Raw genomic sequence first — 16,075 nt, 5'->3', positions numbered from 1 at the left:
GACTTGGCGGCGGTGTTGGCAGGTTCTCTTTGTCGCTGGCCTGCACCGAAGCTGAGCGGTGTGGGCTGTCGTTGGCCTTCGGGGCCAGCGCAGGTGACTGCATTTTGATAACATTGGGGCCATTGGCGACGGGCGTGTTGGGTGCTGTGAACGGGCTGGAGCGTTTGCTTTGGCTGACCACGTCGTCAGCCATATTGTTCTCGGGCACATCGTCCGTCGACGACTCGGCCTCGTCCAACTCCCGCACGTCTTGCTGGAGACTCCCTGGCGTGCTTGATGGCCCAGGCAAGCCGGACAGCTGGGCTGTGGCCTCGTTCTCTTGAAAGGAAGCCTCATGGTCGCTTTCCATGATGATACTAAGGTCTGCCGTAAAGGGGTGAGTGGCGGCTGGCGGCGACGCCACCTTGGGCTGTGCTCCCACGGCACGGGACGGCTCCGGGGTTTGGTTTGCATGCCATGACTTTTGAGAGGGTGCTGGGGATGCTGATTCTTCCGGCTGGGGCATTTCATCCTCTTCGGCCGCAGAGAGGTCGAGGCGGGGTTGCACGAGGCTGCCCGAGGCGCGGCGGAAAAGGTGCTCGCGGCTGGGGGCAGGGGTAAAGACGTTGTCCGCAGTCACGCCAACCGTCTCGTTGTAGCGAAGCTCGTCCGAGTTGGGGGAGCCCAAGCTGGTGGAGGAGGCGCCACTGCTGCGGCGTGGGGGCTTGCGAGGTGGCACGGCACGCTTGGTTGGCTCTGACGTGCTCTTGGGTGGTGCCGGAGCGCTGGCTGGCTTGCGGGCCGAGCGCACGGGGGGCTTGACCGCTGACTTGGGGCGACTGCTTTTGCTGCTCATGCCTCCATTGCGAGCGGCTAAAGGTCGTCGGCCAGTTGTAGCGGGTGTTGTTGTGGTGGAGGCGGGCGCAGCTCGCTCTTTGAGGACCGGGGAGCTGAAGATGCTGGCATCAATGATACCTTGAAGGTTTTGGCCAAAGCCGCCAAGATCTGGCGAGGCCGTGAGATCCATGGTGCGGTGGTTTTCGTCAATGGGGCACAGGTGTGCCTGCTGCAGCGCCTTTTGGTTTGAAGGGGAGGAAAAAAAAAGGGGCAAAGCGCCGACCCTTCTCTGAGGCGCACACAAGCTAAGCCGACCAATTCTCAGCACACTTATGATATTTAAATTTTGGCGGCAAGGGTCGCATATCATGCTCCTATACAAACAGACCCCCAGATGTTTTTATCTGACATTTGAATGTTTTGAGCCACCTCAGTCGCGTGTTGCAAGAAAGAAGAGAGAGAGAGAGAGAGAGAGAGAGAGAGAGAGAGAGAGAGAGAGAGAGAGAGAGAGAGAGAGAGAGAGAGAGAGAGAGAGAGAGACTGTTGTCAGAGAAAGACACACAGGGACGGACACGTGTGTGTGTGTGAGTGCGTGTGCGTGTGTATGTCGTCTCGTTCGCGTGTCTGGCTGTCTTTTTCTATTCACCGGGTCGCGTCTCGAACACCGAGGCCGTCCGTGAGTGAGTGAGTGAGTGTGCATGTGTGCGTGCGTGTGTTGGGGGAGGGAAGAAGGGGTAGAGTGTAGCAGCTGCGTTGTACGGTTCGGGCATAGGGTGGCTGGCCGATGAGCGGTGCAGCTGGGCATGCCGACTCACGTCGTTATGCCGGCTTGATAGGATTGGACCCCTTGTGACCTGTCAGCCAGAGCAAACCGACTGACATGGCAGACGAGGACGCTTTCCCGCGCGGGGGGCAGCGGCTGCTCTCGGCTGCCGAGAAGCGCCAGCTGCGCCATCAAGCTGAAAAAGATGTGCTTTTTAGTGAGAATGTATGACCTGCGCCCTTGTCAACCCCGTTGAGGTTTAGGCTCAACGCTCGGCAATGTGTGCTCACGCCTTCTGGTCCTGGTCGCTTTCACCGGATACCGGCTCCTCCACGCAGACGGATAGTGTTGAGCCTCAATCCAAGCGCGCCAAGGGTCGCTCGGGCAAGCCGAATGGCAAGGGCAGTAAAGCTGGCACACCAAAGGCTTCTCGTTCCCGCAAGACTTCAGAAAGCACAACCAGTGCATCGGGCACGGCCAGTCTGGTCGAGCCGCTCACCGGCAAGGTGCGTACTGAGGGCCTGCAGAAACGAGCCTTCACGGCGCTATGCGGAAAGGGAGTGGACTGGTTTGCTTGGCTCTCCTTTGATCTGATGCGCATGTTGTTGGTTGGGTGGTTGATTGGCATGGGTTGGCATTTGCAGCGCATCGTCGTTGGTCAGCTCTTGATGGGTTGCGTCAAGTCGGTTGCCGACTTTGCCGTGCAGATTAGCCTTCCCCATGGTTTGCAGGGCACGCTGCAACTGAGCGACGTCTCGCCGCACTACGTTGCCTATCTTCGTGGCAAGGCCGCTGACGCCGAAGATGCCGAAGCCGCCAGTGCTTCAGAGGATGAAGAGTCAGAGCAGGAGCAGGAGCAGGAACAGCAGGCCAATCAAAGTAGCCAGGCTTCCGACGAGATTGTTGTCTCCATGTCACGGCTCTTTCATGTCGGGCAACAGCTTGTCTGTGCTGTCAAAGCCAAAGAGGACAAACGCTTGCTGCTTACGACAGACCCACGCCTGATCCATGCCAACTTGGATGTGGATGATATCTTGCAAAAGGTAGGCAATCGCCTGACCCCTTTCTTGCATCGACTTGAACCAGGCGCATCGCTCGCAAACCCCTCAACTACTCTCACTGACACTCATGGATTCGCGCCATTGGTCCCCTCCGTGCGCTCACTGTCAGGGGCGCCTGCTACCGGCTTGCGTGCAAAGCGTTGAAGATCACGGTTATGTCGTGGATCTTGGCATTGACGGGGCTCAAGGCTTCCTGCCTACCAAGGCTGCCAAGTTGCACGTCAAGCAGCTTGGCCGTAATCTTGTCCCCGGTGAACCCCTGTTCTGCGTCACAACTGGCACCACGGCTGGCTCCACTCGCGTCGTCCAAGTCTCAATCAACATTTCCAAGCTGCGCACCGCTGAGCTCTCAACCAATGAGGCAGTCATGTCCACACTTCGTCCTGGTCTCCAAGTGCGCGGCAAGGTGCAACAGGTTCACGCCAAGGGCTTGGTGCTGCAAAGCGGCGGCTTCTCCATTGGCATTCATCATGTGCACTTTGATCAATTGCCAACTGAAAAGAAGACTACGGAACAGCTCTACACGGTGGGCCAGACCCTGACGGCTCGCGTCATTTTCATCGATCTCGCCAACAAGGTCATTTTGGCTTCCTTGCGTCAGCCACATTTGCAAATCGACGACTGCACATTGCCTCTACCCATTGGGACTCGCTTGCCTTCCTGCCACGTGCGCTTTGTGGATCAAGCTTTTGGTGTTTTGGCCGCCGGCCAGCCTGCACCAGGCCATGCTCGTGGCGTACCAGCCGAGGAAGATACCCCTGAAGTGCTGGGGTTTGCCCACATCTCGCGCCTGCTTGAAGAGCATGTGGAGACAGTGCCCAAGTCCTTCCGCCGTGGGACGGCGCACGAGGGACGTGTCGTGGCCCAGCAGCCTTTTGACGGCATCTACTCCTTCTCTTTCGCACCAAAGGATTTGAAGGTCCCTTTTCTCGCAGCTGAGGTTTGTCGTGCACATCCAGGCAGCTTGCGTTGCTGGCTGGCGTTGCTGGACCTGGGTCAGTTCCTTCCTTTCTGATCCCATTGCATGTGATTGTTATTGCTCTGGTACACCGCCTGTCTTCCTTTCCTTAGAGCATTGAAGTTGGCCTTCTCGTGCAGGGTTCGGTACTCTCGCTCATCCCTTCAGGCATGGTGATTGAGTTGGCGTCGGGCATTCAAGGTGTGTCGCTCACTCAAGGATGGCTTTGGAGTGCCGTGCCAATGTTGCTAGTTTCTGTGGCTCATGACACGAAACCCTTTATTAAGCTCGCGTTCCCTCGGAACACCTTGCCGATGTCATGCTCACGCACCCGGAGAAAAAATTCAAAGCTGGCGACAAGGTGTGTCTGTTTGACGTCTTGTCTCACGGCTGAGGCTTGCGCATGTGCATGACTCCTCACAGCCCACTTGCTTTCATTCAGGTCAAGGGTCGTGTGTTGTCCAATGAGAAACTCAAGGGCTCTAAGCATCGTATTAAAGTGACTCTGAAGAAGGTGCGCTCAGCAGAGTTGAAGCCACACGCCTCTATTTATTGAGAGAACTGCATCTGACTGTCGCACATCGCTTCTTGAGAGCTCATATTTCGGTCCCTTTTTTTTTTTTTTTTTTTTTTTTTTTTCCAACAATCCCATCCAGACGCTTGTGCGCTCTGATCTTCCCATTATCAAAAACATGCACGATGCGCAACCGGGCATGCGTACCCATGGTTGCATCAGCAAGGTGATGGACAAGGGCTGCATTGTCAGCTTTTACAATCAAGTACGTTGTACTTCTACAGTCACGCGCCCGTTTGATTCGTCATGATCTCGCCAATATCTTGGCCGAGCTTTGACATGTCCCCACATTGTTTAGGTCCGCGGATTTGTTCCGGCTGGTCAAATGACCGAAGCTCGCACCACCACTCCTTCAGACAATTTCCGGCGTGGACAGGCACGTCGCCTAAGTGCACTGCCGCTTTTTCAGAACAATGCCATTTTAGCGAATCGTGGGTGTAAATTCATGGTCACCACCATCCAACTGTGCATGTGTATAGGTCGTCGAGTGTGGTGTGCTCAATTGCGACCCTCAAGAAAATTCGCTCATCCTGACCTTTCGTGCGGCCAAAACCTCCGTCGCCGACCGCGGTGCTCGCGACGCGCAACTGAAGTGCGTTTATCATTTTTGCTCAGCCATTCTAATGTAGGGTGACACCATGTTTACAGCAACGTCCTCTCACCCCGAAACCAACGTTTCGTTTGTGTAGACGCATTGAAGCGGGCTCACTCGAGGCAGTTGAGGTTGTCGCTGTCGCCGAGGACATGCTGACCGTGAAATTCGTGGAGTCACCCTTGGTACAGACTGAACTTCGTGCTGGCCATCTCACTGACCACCCAAGCCTTGCCACTGCCTTGTGCCGGTATGTAACATCTACCCAGAATAGTGGCATTGCACGCGTTCGTGAAGCATCACACAGGGTTGGTGGCATGGTTGAGTGTCCGGTTACACCTCATGTCTTCGCTTGCTTCGACTCTTTTTTCTGTTTTTTATCAGTACATACAAGAAGGGCGACAAGCTGGAAGCAGTCGTGCTTGAAAAGCGAGGCCGCCGCGTCACCATCTCCTGCAAGCCTCAGCTCAAGGTTTGTTCTTGAATGATTTTTGACACGATGATCGAGCAGAGCTTCCTGTTAGACATGTGGTGCACCGCTGCTGGTCTTGCTCAGTCTATAGCCATTGTGTTGCCATCTCGTTTCCAGGCTCAAACAAAGGTCGAGAGTTTGCCAAAGGAGCTTGATGATTTGAAACTAGGCCAGGTCTTCCCTGCCTACATCCGCTCTGTTCTGGACTATGGCTGCTTTATCGGTACAATTCACGGTCTAGTACGTTCATGGAGAAGACCTCGATTTATATCATGTTGCCGTTGCATTGCAAAGCCCATGCTTTTCACTTTTGCTTTTGCCCGGCTCACTGCATTTTGCGTGGTTGGCTGAATCGGCCTCATATTCATATAGAGTGGATTGGTTCCTCTGCGCCAACTGGCCAAGCGATACGTGGACAATCCCAAGGCCTTTTTCCATCCTGATCAAACAGTTCTTGTCGCTGTCTCTGAGATTAACAAGGAACAGAATCGTGCTGTTTTTTCAATGAAGGAGGATGTCATCGGTGCCGTTGCCGTGGTCCCATACATGCAGGTATTGCTCAAGCTTACGTTAGCCTTTCTGTGCCACGTCCTAAAATTGCTCACGTTGTGTTTCTGGCGGTGTGGTAGTCACTGGCCAAAGACATGGCGCGCTTCGCGGGTATCAAAGACTCGCCTGGTCGCCGTGCCGCCCCCTATCATCATGGCCAGGCCATATCTGTGCTGATTCAGGAGATCAAGCCCTTTGGCGTTGTTGGCACGGTGCGTGCGTCGTGGAAGCATCAAATGGCAACTGCATGTTTGGAACTGCAGGTTTTTTTGAGCCCCCGCCCCGCTTCTTTTCTTGACATCGAAATGCTTTTTAAATAGACCAAAGACGGCGTGCCCATCTTTGTGACCAAAGAGCAGCGTCAAGGCATCGAGTGCGAGGTCGGCGTTGAGTTGCCAGGTCGCGTCTTGGATATTGACTACGAGAAGGGCGTGCTAGATGTCACGCTCAAGCCCGAGCTCGTGTCCGCCAGCTCGGACAATGGCAAGGACTCGAAAACGGGCAAGGGCAAGCGGAGTCATCCTACCAAGCTTCCATTCGCCAAGAAGGAGGAGGTGCAAGGGCGAGTCGAACTGGTCAAGGTGACGCACGCCGTCGTGTCTGGTCCCGAGCGCACTCTGCTTTATTGCCGTAAGTTGCGTTTTCAAGTTGAGAGGGGTTTGAGCACTCAGGTGGAATGGGGCCATGGACTGGCTTGGTTGGCTGACGCGAAAGCTCGCTCATTGAATCCATGTCCTTTTTTAGCGACACAAACGTACAATGACCGCCGCGAGCCGTTCAAGCGCTTTGTCGCTGGCAGCAAGGCCACTGTCACCGTCCTGTCCGTGGGCAACCCTGAATTTGTCGTTGGCCAGGCCACCGTGCAATGGGCCTCTCAGGTTTGTTAACGTGTGCCCCGGACCAGCGGAGCCAACTGGCTCTACTACCTCTTTACTTACATTTCTGCATGCTCATTGTGCGTGACTGCTTCTATGGCTGGAAGCAGGAGAGTGAGCCGACAACGAGCGAGCTGGCAGTAGGCCAAGTTGTCGAGGCAGAAGTGACCAAGGCCGGCCAGACGCAGCTGCAACTGCGTCTGCCCGAGAAGCGATCAGGTCGCGTTTTGGCAACCGAGGTGCTGGATGAGAATGACACTTCGGCCCAGCCCTTTAAAGCCTACCACAAGGGCGATAAGATTCAAGTTCGCATCCTGGGCTTCCGGGATCAAAAGACGCGGCGTTTCATGCCCATTACCCAAAAGTTTCTCAAGCGCCACGTCGCCGAGTGCTCCCTCAAACCATCCGTTCTGGCCGCCAAGGAGGTATGTGTGCACAAGGGCTCTTTTTTTTCCCCATCCTTTCCTCTCCTTGGCTCTCTTTCTCCCAAGCACAAGCACGAGACCTCACTAGCAGCTGTGTCTGTTTGGTGCGTTCACAGTTGCCACCGATGCTCGAGCGTGAAGCCGTGGAGGTTGGTCAGGAGCGGTGGGGCGTCGTGTCGGAAGTGGGCGAGCGCTGCCTTTGGGTTCTGCTCGCGCCAAACGTGCGCGGGCGCATCAACCTTGTCAATGTAAGTTTACCAGACGATACCCACGTGAACATGCGGTTCAGTTCCTTCATCTTGGCAAATCGGCACTTTCTTGATCCACCACCTTGTCACGTAGCTGGGTGCGGCTGCCACTGACCCAAAAGCGCTGAAAAAGCAGTTTGGCATTGGTATGCGGCACAAATTTCGCATCATCATCATGAGCGAGAAGCTCCTCGAACTCGAACTGGCGAGCGAATCAAGTGAGTTGCTCACGTCACGGTGGTGTCGTGGCTGACCAACGGTTCAACTATTTTTGTTGAGGCGCCATTCGTTTGCGTTTCGCGCAAGTGTCGTCAAGGCATGCGGGTTGTGCTCTGGCCTTGCTCAATCTTGCTGGTGTGTAGGCCAAGAAATTCATGTTGGCAGTGTTGTGTCTGCTTCTCTCAAGCGCATTGTCAACCGCTTTGGCATCATGCATTTGGGCCACGGCCGATTTGGTGCCGTTGACATCACGGACGTTGACGACAAGCTTCATGCCGAGCCTTTCAAAACTCTAGACCGCTCCAAGGTCAGAGCCCACGACTCACTTTCAAGTCCACAAGTTTTTGCGCCCTGATGGATCCGCATTCACTCAGTGTGGTTGGCGATTCATGCATCTGATGCTTTGCAGGTGTATCGTGCGGTGGTCATTGGTGGTGAGAACTTGGCAGCCACGGGCAACATGGGCTCAGCTATCGGGGACATTCGGTTGTCTTTGCGCCCCTCGGAGGTGGAGGGCGACGCCGCAACGAAGGCATCCGTGCTGCGCATGGAAGATGTCGACACCGATCAAGTGCACCGCGGCGTGGTGTGCAACGCCACGGACGAAGGCGTTTTTGTCGCTCTTGTACGTGTTTGATACGTCCCCATCCCCACCGAAATGACTTGGCTGCCGCCTGCCTTGCCATCACATGGTTTGCGTTCCCTCACAACTTTTCTTGTGCACAGAGCCGAAATGTAACGGCCCGTGTGCAAATCGCCAATCTCAGCGATCTGTTCGTGCGCGACATCAAAAAGGTATGTACTAAGCCATCTCGCCCCATCTCGTGATTCTCTTTGTGTGGGCTGCAGGGTAGTCTGACCAAATTGTAAACTTGTCAGGCTTTTAAGGTTGGCACGCTGGTCCAGGGCCGAATCATGGCGAAGACGGATGGTCGTCTTGAAATGTCTTTGAAGAAGGTTTGTCAACTCAAATTAGACCCTCTCACCGTGCGACACACCACCAAGGCAGGCACACAAAATGGGCTTCTATGTGACATGTTTTGATCTCGTCGTCGCTGCCTGGTGATAGTCGGATGTCGATCCTTCGGGCACAACTTTGCTTCGAATTGACACGTTGGAACAAGGGCAACACGTGACGGGCGTCATCAAGCGTGTCGAATCCTATGGCGTCTTCATTGTGATTGATGACTCTGCCAACCTCACGGGCATGGCTCACATCTCAGAGTGTGCAGATCAACGTATCGAGGTATGTTGACTTGTGCTTTGTGAGTCCTTTTGTGCGTGTGGGCGCTGAGTGCATCGTGCAACGGATGGGATGATGGCTTGGCGATGCATCGCTTTCACTCAGCACGCATCATCCGTCTGTCCCTCAGGATTTGAACAAGCTATATTCTGCTGGTGATGCGGTCAAGGCTGTGGTTTTGAAGGTGGACGTGGACAAGAAGCGGATATCTCTGGGCATCAAGCCGTCATACTTTGATGATGCCGGCTTGCCCCAGGCCATGGACGAGTCAGCAGATGAGGCATCCGCAGCTGATGGTGACGCGAGCGGCGACGAGAGTGACGCAGATGCTGACGATGTGCTGGACACGGACGCCGTGGCCCTGCAGGAACGGGGCGCTGATGCTTCGTCGGATGAGGAGGACGAGGAGGCTGAGGACGATGACGGCGATAGCGACAGTGACGAGGAGAGTGATGCCGAAGGCGGAGGTGCCTTTGCATCAGCATCGACCGCTCTCCGCGACGCCGGTGATGCTCTTGGCACGAGCACCACTTCAGCCAACCCATTTCAGCTGATGTCTCAGTCTCTCTTGTGGGGCTCAACGACGGGGGGTGCCGGTGCCGGCGTGGAGTCAAGCAGTGAGGATGAGGATGACGAGGATGATGGTACGTCGGCGTGCTTACGGGACAGCCCAACAAAATGTTATTGTGGGATGAAGTTATGGGGGGGCGGGGGCGCGGGGGCGCATTTGGTGAGGGAGAATGTGACTGGGGTCGGAGTATGGGGAGCGCTCGAAATGGATGCTTACCTACATGTTTGCATAATGAGTAGCACCCCGCAACAAGCGGGCGAAGCGGGCCGCCCAATCGCGTGAAGAACAACGCATTCGCGCAGCCGAAGCTGCCAAGTTGAACCAGGCGGAAGCAATGTCGGTGGAGGACCACGAGCGCGCTGTCATGGCGTCGCCGAACAGCAGCTTTACCTGGATCCAGTACATTGCCTTCTTCTTGCAGCTCACCGAGCTGGACAAGGCCCGCGCCGTTGCCCACCGGGCTCTCAAGACAATCGCTCCAGAGCTGGTAAGTAGCTAAGCTTCCAGGTCGCTTTTTCTACAAAGTACTGCATCAATGTTTGCTGATGATATGTGTGTTGCATGCAACACGGACCCTTGGCGTCACAGGAGGATGAGAAAATGAACGTTTGGGTCGCTCGGCTGAACCTGGAAAATAGTTTTGGGTCCCAAGAGGCCTTGGACAAGGTTTTTGCGGATAGTTGCCAACGCATGGATGCGCTGAAGATGCACATGCACCTGCTGGGTATTTACATGCGCAGTGAAAAGCACGACCAGGTCGAAGAAGTTTTCCAGGCAATGTTGAAAAAGTTCAAGTCACACAAATCAGTTTGGCTCAAGTATGCCGAGTATCTTCTCAATCAAAGTATGTAGTGTTTCCTCGTCAGTGCAGGGCGCACTCACAGCGTCACATTTCACTGCAAGCGGTTCGACTCGTTCTAATGTTTGCCTTTTGTGCATACATTGTAGAGCAATTTGCCACGGCCCGGGCGTTGCTGGAGCGTGCCCTCAAGAGCGTGCCCAAGCACGATCACGTCGATTTGATCAGCAAGTTTGGCATTCTGGAGTTTAAGCTTGGTGATGTCGAGCGTGGCCGCACCATCTTTGAGAACGTCGTGACCACGCACCCCAAACGTGTCGACATGTGGAATATTTGGATCGACCAGGAGCTGCGCATCGATGACGAGGATGCCATTCGCGCCCTTTTTGAGCGGGTCGTGACCCTGCGCTTGAGTACCAAGAAAATGAAGCACTTCTTCAAGCGTTTCCTTGAGTTTGAGAAGGAGCAGGATAATGCTGATGGTATCGAGCGCGTTAAGAATCTCGCCCGTGCTTATGTTGAGGAAAAGGCTGCGTAAACAATGTCGTTGAGTGGAGTTGCATTTGCAGTTTCTCGGCGCGGGTGCCTGTCGCACTGGCGTTGTTTTTGCTCGCCACTTTGCCGCCCCCGACCTCCTCCTCGCGTTTTAAAGAGGTATATTGATCGAGTGTGATCATGCTGTGTTGTGTCAGCGTGAAGTGTTTTACAGCTTTGAGGGGCGTCCGCTTGTTGCATGTATGTGTTGAATGTTGATGGGCAGGGCACAGCGTGATCCGTTGACCTTGTCCATGCAATTGATGATGCAATAATCAGTCCACCCCTTCTGGCACAGCATACCTGGAGCTTGGGGATTTGTAAGAGACCACACAGGGAGAGGAAGGTAGTTTTGTGATGCGATTGTAAGAGTATAAATTGTGTTTTGTCCTGCCGGCTGTGTTGACGGTAGGCCTCCCCACGCGGATAGTTCATGCCTGGGTAAAGGGAGCAAGCTCTTCATAGACGACCTTCATAGTGTTGTCTGGGTCTAAATAGGCAATCATAGCGTTGGCATCGCGTATGCTTACTTGGGCGCCCTCCAATTTTCTCACGATGGACCGAAAGGCTTGGCGCGAAACAGCCCCGGTCTGCTCGGTTGAGTCCTTGGCGCGGATCTCGTCAACAAATTGTTGTTGAACCGCCGGATGGGCTTGGAAGTATTTGAGTAGTTTGTTGAGCGCAGTTTCACCGGCAGACTGCCGAGCAGAAGGTGCACTTCGAGCTTCAGGAGCTGTGGTGGATGACGCTGAGCTGCGACGGCTCTCGGTAGCGGGGTAGCGACGTCGATAAACCTTTTGGGCAAACTCGTGGTAGTCAATCAGGCCGGAACCATCCTCGTCCAAAACGCCCATTACGCACGTCACATCCTCGTTGGACATTGGTAGGTGAGCGGTCGTCAAAAACTGTCGCAACTCGTCTGCTGATAGGCGCCCGTCGCCATTGACATCACACTCGCGGAATAAATCTAGAACACGGAGATGATCCTGCTGCATGTGAGCTCGCATGGCTTCGAGCCAGTCGGCGAACACTTGCTCAGCCCTGTCGCGTTCCACGTCTTCCATCACGGCTGCTGGCTTTGGTATTAAATGCGAGGCTTCTGGAGACGCTACGCTCTCGGGCTCAGCAATCACCTCGCTTGCGTAAGCGTCTGTATCTGCGGCCTCGGCTGAAGGAGTTGCAGGTGTCGTGTCAATGGCTGCGGTAGCCTCATCAACATCAGCATCAACTTCAACCGGGGGCTCGAGCTTGCCATTGGGAGAAGTTGCTCCAACTTCAGCTGTCGTATCATCGTCTAGGGAAAACGCGGATTCGTCGAGCACAGATGGTTCGGAATTGCTTGTGGCTCTCTGTGAAGCATTGTCCTCGCTCTCGGCTGGCTCAACTTCCAGGGTGGATGGTTTCAGATCGCCGACTTGTCCAGCTTCACCATCGGGGACAGGTTCTTCCCCCTTTGCTGGCTCAAGGGCAGGAGTTTCGTCATTCACGACCTCGCTTTCCGTAGCGGAATCTTCAGTAGTGGGTTCAAGTTCTGCCTCGGATGCAGGTGCTTTGTCTTCTGCCCCAGCGGCTCGGCGCTCAAGGGCAGGAGTTTCGTCATTCACGACCTCACTTTCCGTAGCGGAATCTTCAGTAGTGGGTTCAAGTTCTGCCTCGGATGCAGGTGCTTTGTCTTCTGCCCCAGCGGCCGTGGGCTCAGAGCCATTTGCCCCTTCGCTAGGGATAGTTGCCGTGCCATTCAGGATGCGGACCATGCCACCGACGGTTTCAGGACCTATTCAACATTGCCCGCGTTAGCCATCGAGCGACCAGCACCTGGCCTGCTCTGCCGACCTTGCCTGTTGTCAGTTGAAATCATCAAGGCCCACTTAAAACGTACAGGCGTCGCAGAGTGGAGAAACAATCGCCTCGATACTCAACAAGGACTGGTGGCGCATAGTAGCCAACTGCCAAGGCGCGGGTAGTGTCCAAAAGATGACACAGTGAGAAAGATTTCGCACAGTTTCAAACTATCTGCTCTGTGCCACTCAATGAATGGAAGCACTCACCGCAGCACGATCCAGAAACAGGGAGGGCATGTAAATGGCATCAAAGCATGCGACCAGAGCTGGCACCAAGGCAGTTCCATAGAGCGACATGATGTTTTTCAGACCAAGCATTTCCTTCTGTGCTCCATGGCATGGGGTGAGAAGAACAGTGTGAGAGTTAACCGGGTCGAGCATCAGTGGGGCTTTGGGCAGACCACAGTGCACACAATCTTATCAATCCTTGCTGATTGGGATTTTTGCGGACCTGAGTGAGACCACTTTTAATGCCTTCATAGAAGCGCGCCAAGCTAGCGGCACCACGTTGGAGAGCAACCGTCAAGCCTTCTGCAAGTTTGATCGCAATGCTGGCCAGAGCAAATCTAACTCGGGCAAGGGTGGAAAGTGAGTACCCAAGAGAGGTTGAATGATGGGTCGCCACCATGAGGCAAAACAAGGGTCAGAACATACTCGCGAAGCTCATTGAAAGCATGGAGGATGGCATTTGCGAGAGAAGCCAAAGCTCCATGACTGGTGAGACGAATGGGAAGTTGGGGCTGTAGCAAATCAGATTCTAGCGACCCACAAACCGACCCATCAATGCCAGCACCCCAGACGCGAGAGCGGGTTGGGTCTGCTACGATGCTTCGTACCGTCAAATGACGCATCAACATTCAATATGCCATGGGCGGCCAAGCGCATGGAAGGTAGGCCAGTCTCAAAAATGTCGATGGCTGCTCGAACTCGAGCCTCAAAGGCGTTGATGGAGTAGCGTTCGCAGACGGGCAAGAGCAGTGCCCGCCCATTCATGCCGCAACGGCGCAGAGCAGCCATGAATTGCTATTTGCAGGGTAGGCAGTGAGTAAAAAAGATCACTGGCCCCACACATCGGAGATGACATTGACCGAAAAACACTGGCTTACCATTGCTTGCCCCATGATGGCGGCGGCACGGGCCTGGACCCGCGGCAGGTGCTGCTCAAGAGTGGCTACGAAAATGGTTACCTAACACGCATGCAATGTGCATTTGCCAGGGGGTTGAGCTGATGAGCTGAGTGCGGCATGGACACCCGGGACAACTGAAACATGAAGGTAACGTACCCGAAACAGCGCCCAATCGTAGAGCAGTTCATGGCGTTGTAGCGGGTCGTGAGTCTTGCTGCTGCTGGCATAGGTCGTCGAGAAGACAGCGCCATATTGAGTTACGATGTTGAAGATGTGTCGGCGAGAGGCGTCCATAACGTCATTCAGGTAGCGTGCTGCATCTGCCGTTGACAAACTAGCCAGGGTCTAGCGTAGGCATGCAGGGGAGAGGAGGGGCTGAGCGATGAGAAGAATAGGAAGATACTCTGCTCGCGGCCAGAGTTGAGCGGCCACACCTTGTCGAGGAAAGCATTACGAGCTTGAAGGAAGAGAACGCGAAGCTCGGGCTCTTGGAATGTTTGTAGAGCCCGCAGGTGGCTGACGGTGTTGATGCAATCTGTGAGTGCAAGGTCGGTTTGCAGTGCCTGCACCAGGCTTGCCTTCATCTGGCCCATTCTGAGCTCTGATTGCTCGGCAATCGTCTAAAGAAAGCGGACAGCAGGCGAGGGCAAATCAAGATGTCGTGAGAAGCGAGTCGCTTGAGTAAAGAGGCCAATTGGTTTGAGGCCGAGCCCGAGGAAGAAAAAGACAAGGCAAGCAAAGTGTCTCATATCAAGGTCGTTTTGAGGAGAAGGTATTGATGCTGACCTTGATCACGGAAACGTTGGAAAGCTTCCGGGCAAGACGTTGAATGTGGGCGCGAAGCTCCAACGCCTTTTCATAGCGGCTAGGCGTGATTGTCAGTTGTCAGTGAGTGCTAGTGGCTTCTGATTCAGAGCCAAAGCGATGCCCCGATTCGATTGCCGTGAGTACCTTGATTTGATGCAGGCATCCAGAAGATGGGGTAGTTCCAGCACCTCCATAATCTACAAAAGGGCACACAAGATACGTGTGCGCGTGTGTGTATGTGCCGATGTTTGGAAACAGCAGCCAGGATGATCTGAGATTGTCAGGTGAGCACAAAGCAACAGCAGTGTGCACAGACCTGCGAATGGTAACGAAGCATCAAGGCAGCCTCGTGGCGTTGGTCATTGATGGCCTTGGCCTGTTGCAAGAGTGCAGTGCAGGCCCCAGACAGGCCAGACAGCTGGTTGGACAGGGACGAAGCATGGTCTTCCACGGCTTTGAACTACGTGCGGGCGTGGGCGTATTTGCAGCGAAATGAGGAGGCGCGAGGCTCGACGAGCGCACGCTGTGAGAGACGCTTGGAGCCAGGATACACACCTCGCGAAAGATGGCTTTGGAATGGTCAGCGGCACTAATAAAGGATTTGTAGTGCGACCAAGCCAGCTCTTCCGTGTCTTGTGAAAGCTTGGTGAGTGAATCGCGCAAGGTCTGCTGTTCGGTGACTGGTGGGGGTGCCCAGAGGACAGGGTGAGGGAGAAGACGGACAACGCTTATTGATGACCCACAAGAGGGGGAGCAAAGACTGACGAATTTGTGAGAGCGATGATGAGGTGAGCCCGTTCAGGATGTCCATGGCATCTGGGTGCTCTGCCCATGGTTCTGTCGACCCCAGCAGGCAGCGTGAGCAAAGGGTCAGCTGGTTCATGAACCTGGCTCATCCGCCACTTTCATCGCAGTGGCTAGGTTGCGACGAGCAGACAGCAAGCCGAGCAGACAGCAAGCGCCATCACCCCGGGGCGGTGGCATTGAGCATCCGTAAATGATCAATGTTCAACGAGACCAGCAACCTACGATGCGCGCAGTCGGGCAGGATCTGTGCCAGCAGAGATGCTGGGCCATCCTGTGCCATCGCAGTGGTTCTTCTGTCCTGGCTTGCCAGCGGAGCTGCAGCACAAGCCAAGCGCCTCACCACACTGGAAACAAGCCTTGTGGCCGACAAATTTTGATCCAAATACCCTGCGGATCCCCGCCCACGGCCCCGTCAACAGACCCCACGCACACACCACGCTGCCCTTTTGCGTGTGTGTGTGTGTGTGTGTGTGTGTGTGTGTGTGTGTGTGTCAAAAACGACTGAGAGCTGCTTGAAAATAGAAGGGTCAAATCATTTTAGAGAGAGAGTGAGTGTGTGTGATAAGCACAGACAAAAGACAAAGAGAGAGAGGAGAGACAGAGAGGAGAGACAGAGAGAGAGAGACAGAGAGGAGAGACAGAGAGGAGAGACAGAGAGAGAGACAGAGAGAGAGTATGAATTGGTTAGAGAGAATTGAACAGAGAGAGACAGAGAGAGACAGAGAGAGACAGAGAGAGACAGAGAGAGACAGAGAGAGAAAAGTACAACTGAGAGACATTCGTTTTTCTCTGTT

At 54.6% G+C, this 16,075-nt stretch overlaps 4 protein-coding genes across 4 annotated transcripts in view; 2 read left to right on the top strand and 2 right to left on the bottom strand.

The window, feature by feature from the left end:
- MONBRDRAFT_22369 (uncharacterized protein) overlaps positions 1 to 1,586 on the bottom strand; it is a gene marked incomplete at both ends in the record, with an annotated part of 3,371 nt that extends 1,785 nt beyond the window's left edge. Inside the window, 3 exons of the mRNA XM_001742289.1 lie at positions 4 to 1,190; positions 1,226 to 1,356; positions 1,482 to 1,586. Of these exons, the coding sequence (XP_001742341.1) occupies positions 4 to 1,190; positions 1,226 to 1,356; positions 1,482 to 1,586 (1,423 nt within the window). The remainder of the gene's footprint in view (positions 1 to 3; positions 1,191 to 1,225; positions 1,357 to 1,481) is intronic.
- A 271-nt stretch (positions 1,587 to 1,857) lies between these two features.
- Positions 1,858 to 9,439, top strand: MONBRDRAFT_22368 (uncharacterized protein; the record flags this gene model as incomplete). The annotated part of the gene is made up of 25 exons (XM_001742737.1): positions 1,858 to 2,085; positions 2,224 to 2,622; positions 2,666 to 3,580; positions 3,712 to 3,799; positions 3,886 to 3,959; positions 4,041 to 4,112; positions 4,255 to 4,377; positions 4,549 to 4,620; positions 4,652 to 4,764; positions 4,862 to 5,014; positions 5,149 to 5,236; positions 5,354 to 5,476; positions 5,609 to 5,788; positions 5,866 to 5,997; positions 6,106 to 6,415; positions 6,530 to 6,663; positions 6,690 to 7,085; positions 7,202 to 7,333; positions 7,428 to 7,551; positions 7,696 to 7,859; positions 7,962 to 8,177; positions 8,279 to 8,347; positions 8,432 to 8,509; positions 8,622 to 8,798; positions 8,926 to 9,439. Coding segments are annotated over 25 exons (5,074 nt in total), but the record flags the coding sequence as incomplete, so codon positions are not given.
- Positions 9,440 to 9,700: 261 nt separating this feature from the next.
- MONBRDRAFT_22367 (uncharacterized protein) lies at positions 9,701 to 10,703 on the top strand (the record flags this gene model as incomplete). Its single annotated transcript, XM_001742736.1, has 3 exons — positions 9,701 to 9,853; positions 9,955 to 10,210; positions 10,315 to 10,703. The coding sequence occupies 3 exons, from the start codon at positions 9,701 to 9,703 to the stop codon at positions 10,701 to 10,703; spliced, it is 798 nt and encodes a 265-aa protein (XP_001742788.1).
- A 427-nt stretch (positions 10,704 to 11,130) lies between these two features.
- Positions 11,131 to 16,060, bottom strand: MONBRDRAFT_22366 (uncharacterized protein; the record flags this gene model as incomplete). Its single annotated transcript, XM_001742288.1, has 14 exons — positions 11,131 to 12,473; positions 12,579 to 12,645; positions 12,748 to 12,864; positions 12,992 to 13,106; positions 13,195 to 13,297; positions 13,377 to 13,563; positions 13,647 to 13,727; positions 13,824 to 14,012; positions 14,102 to 14,287; positions 14,454 to 14,532; positions 14,619 to 14,671; positions 14,791 to 14,934; positions 15,030 to 15,154; positions 15,862 to 16,060. 14 exons carry the CDS (start codon positions 16,058 to 16,060, stop codon positions 11,131 to 11,133), a joined length of 2,988 nt encoding a protein of 995 aa, XP_001742340.1.
- Positions 16,061 to 16,075: the final 15 nt, after the last annotated feature.

Source organism: Monosiga brevicollis, genomic scaffold, assembly GCF_000002865.3.
Source record: "Monosiga brevicollis MX1 MONBRscaffold_2 genomic scaffold, whole genome shotgun sequence".
Classification (NCBI taxonomy): domain Eukaryota; class Choanoflagellata; order Craspedida; family Salpingoecidae; genus Monosiga; species Monosiga brevicollis.
The sequence above is the reverse complement of the archived record's forward strand: the minus strand, read 5'-3'. Positions and strand labels throughout refer to the sequence as shown.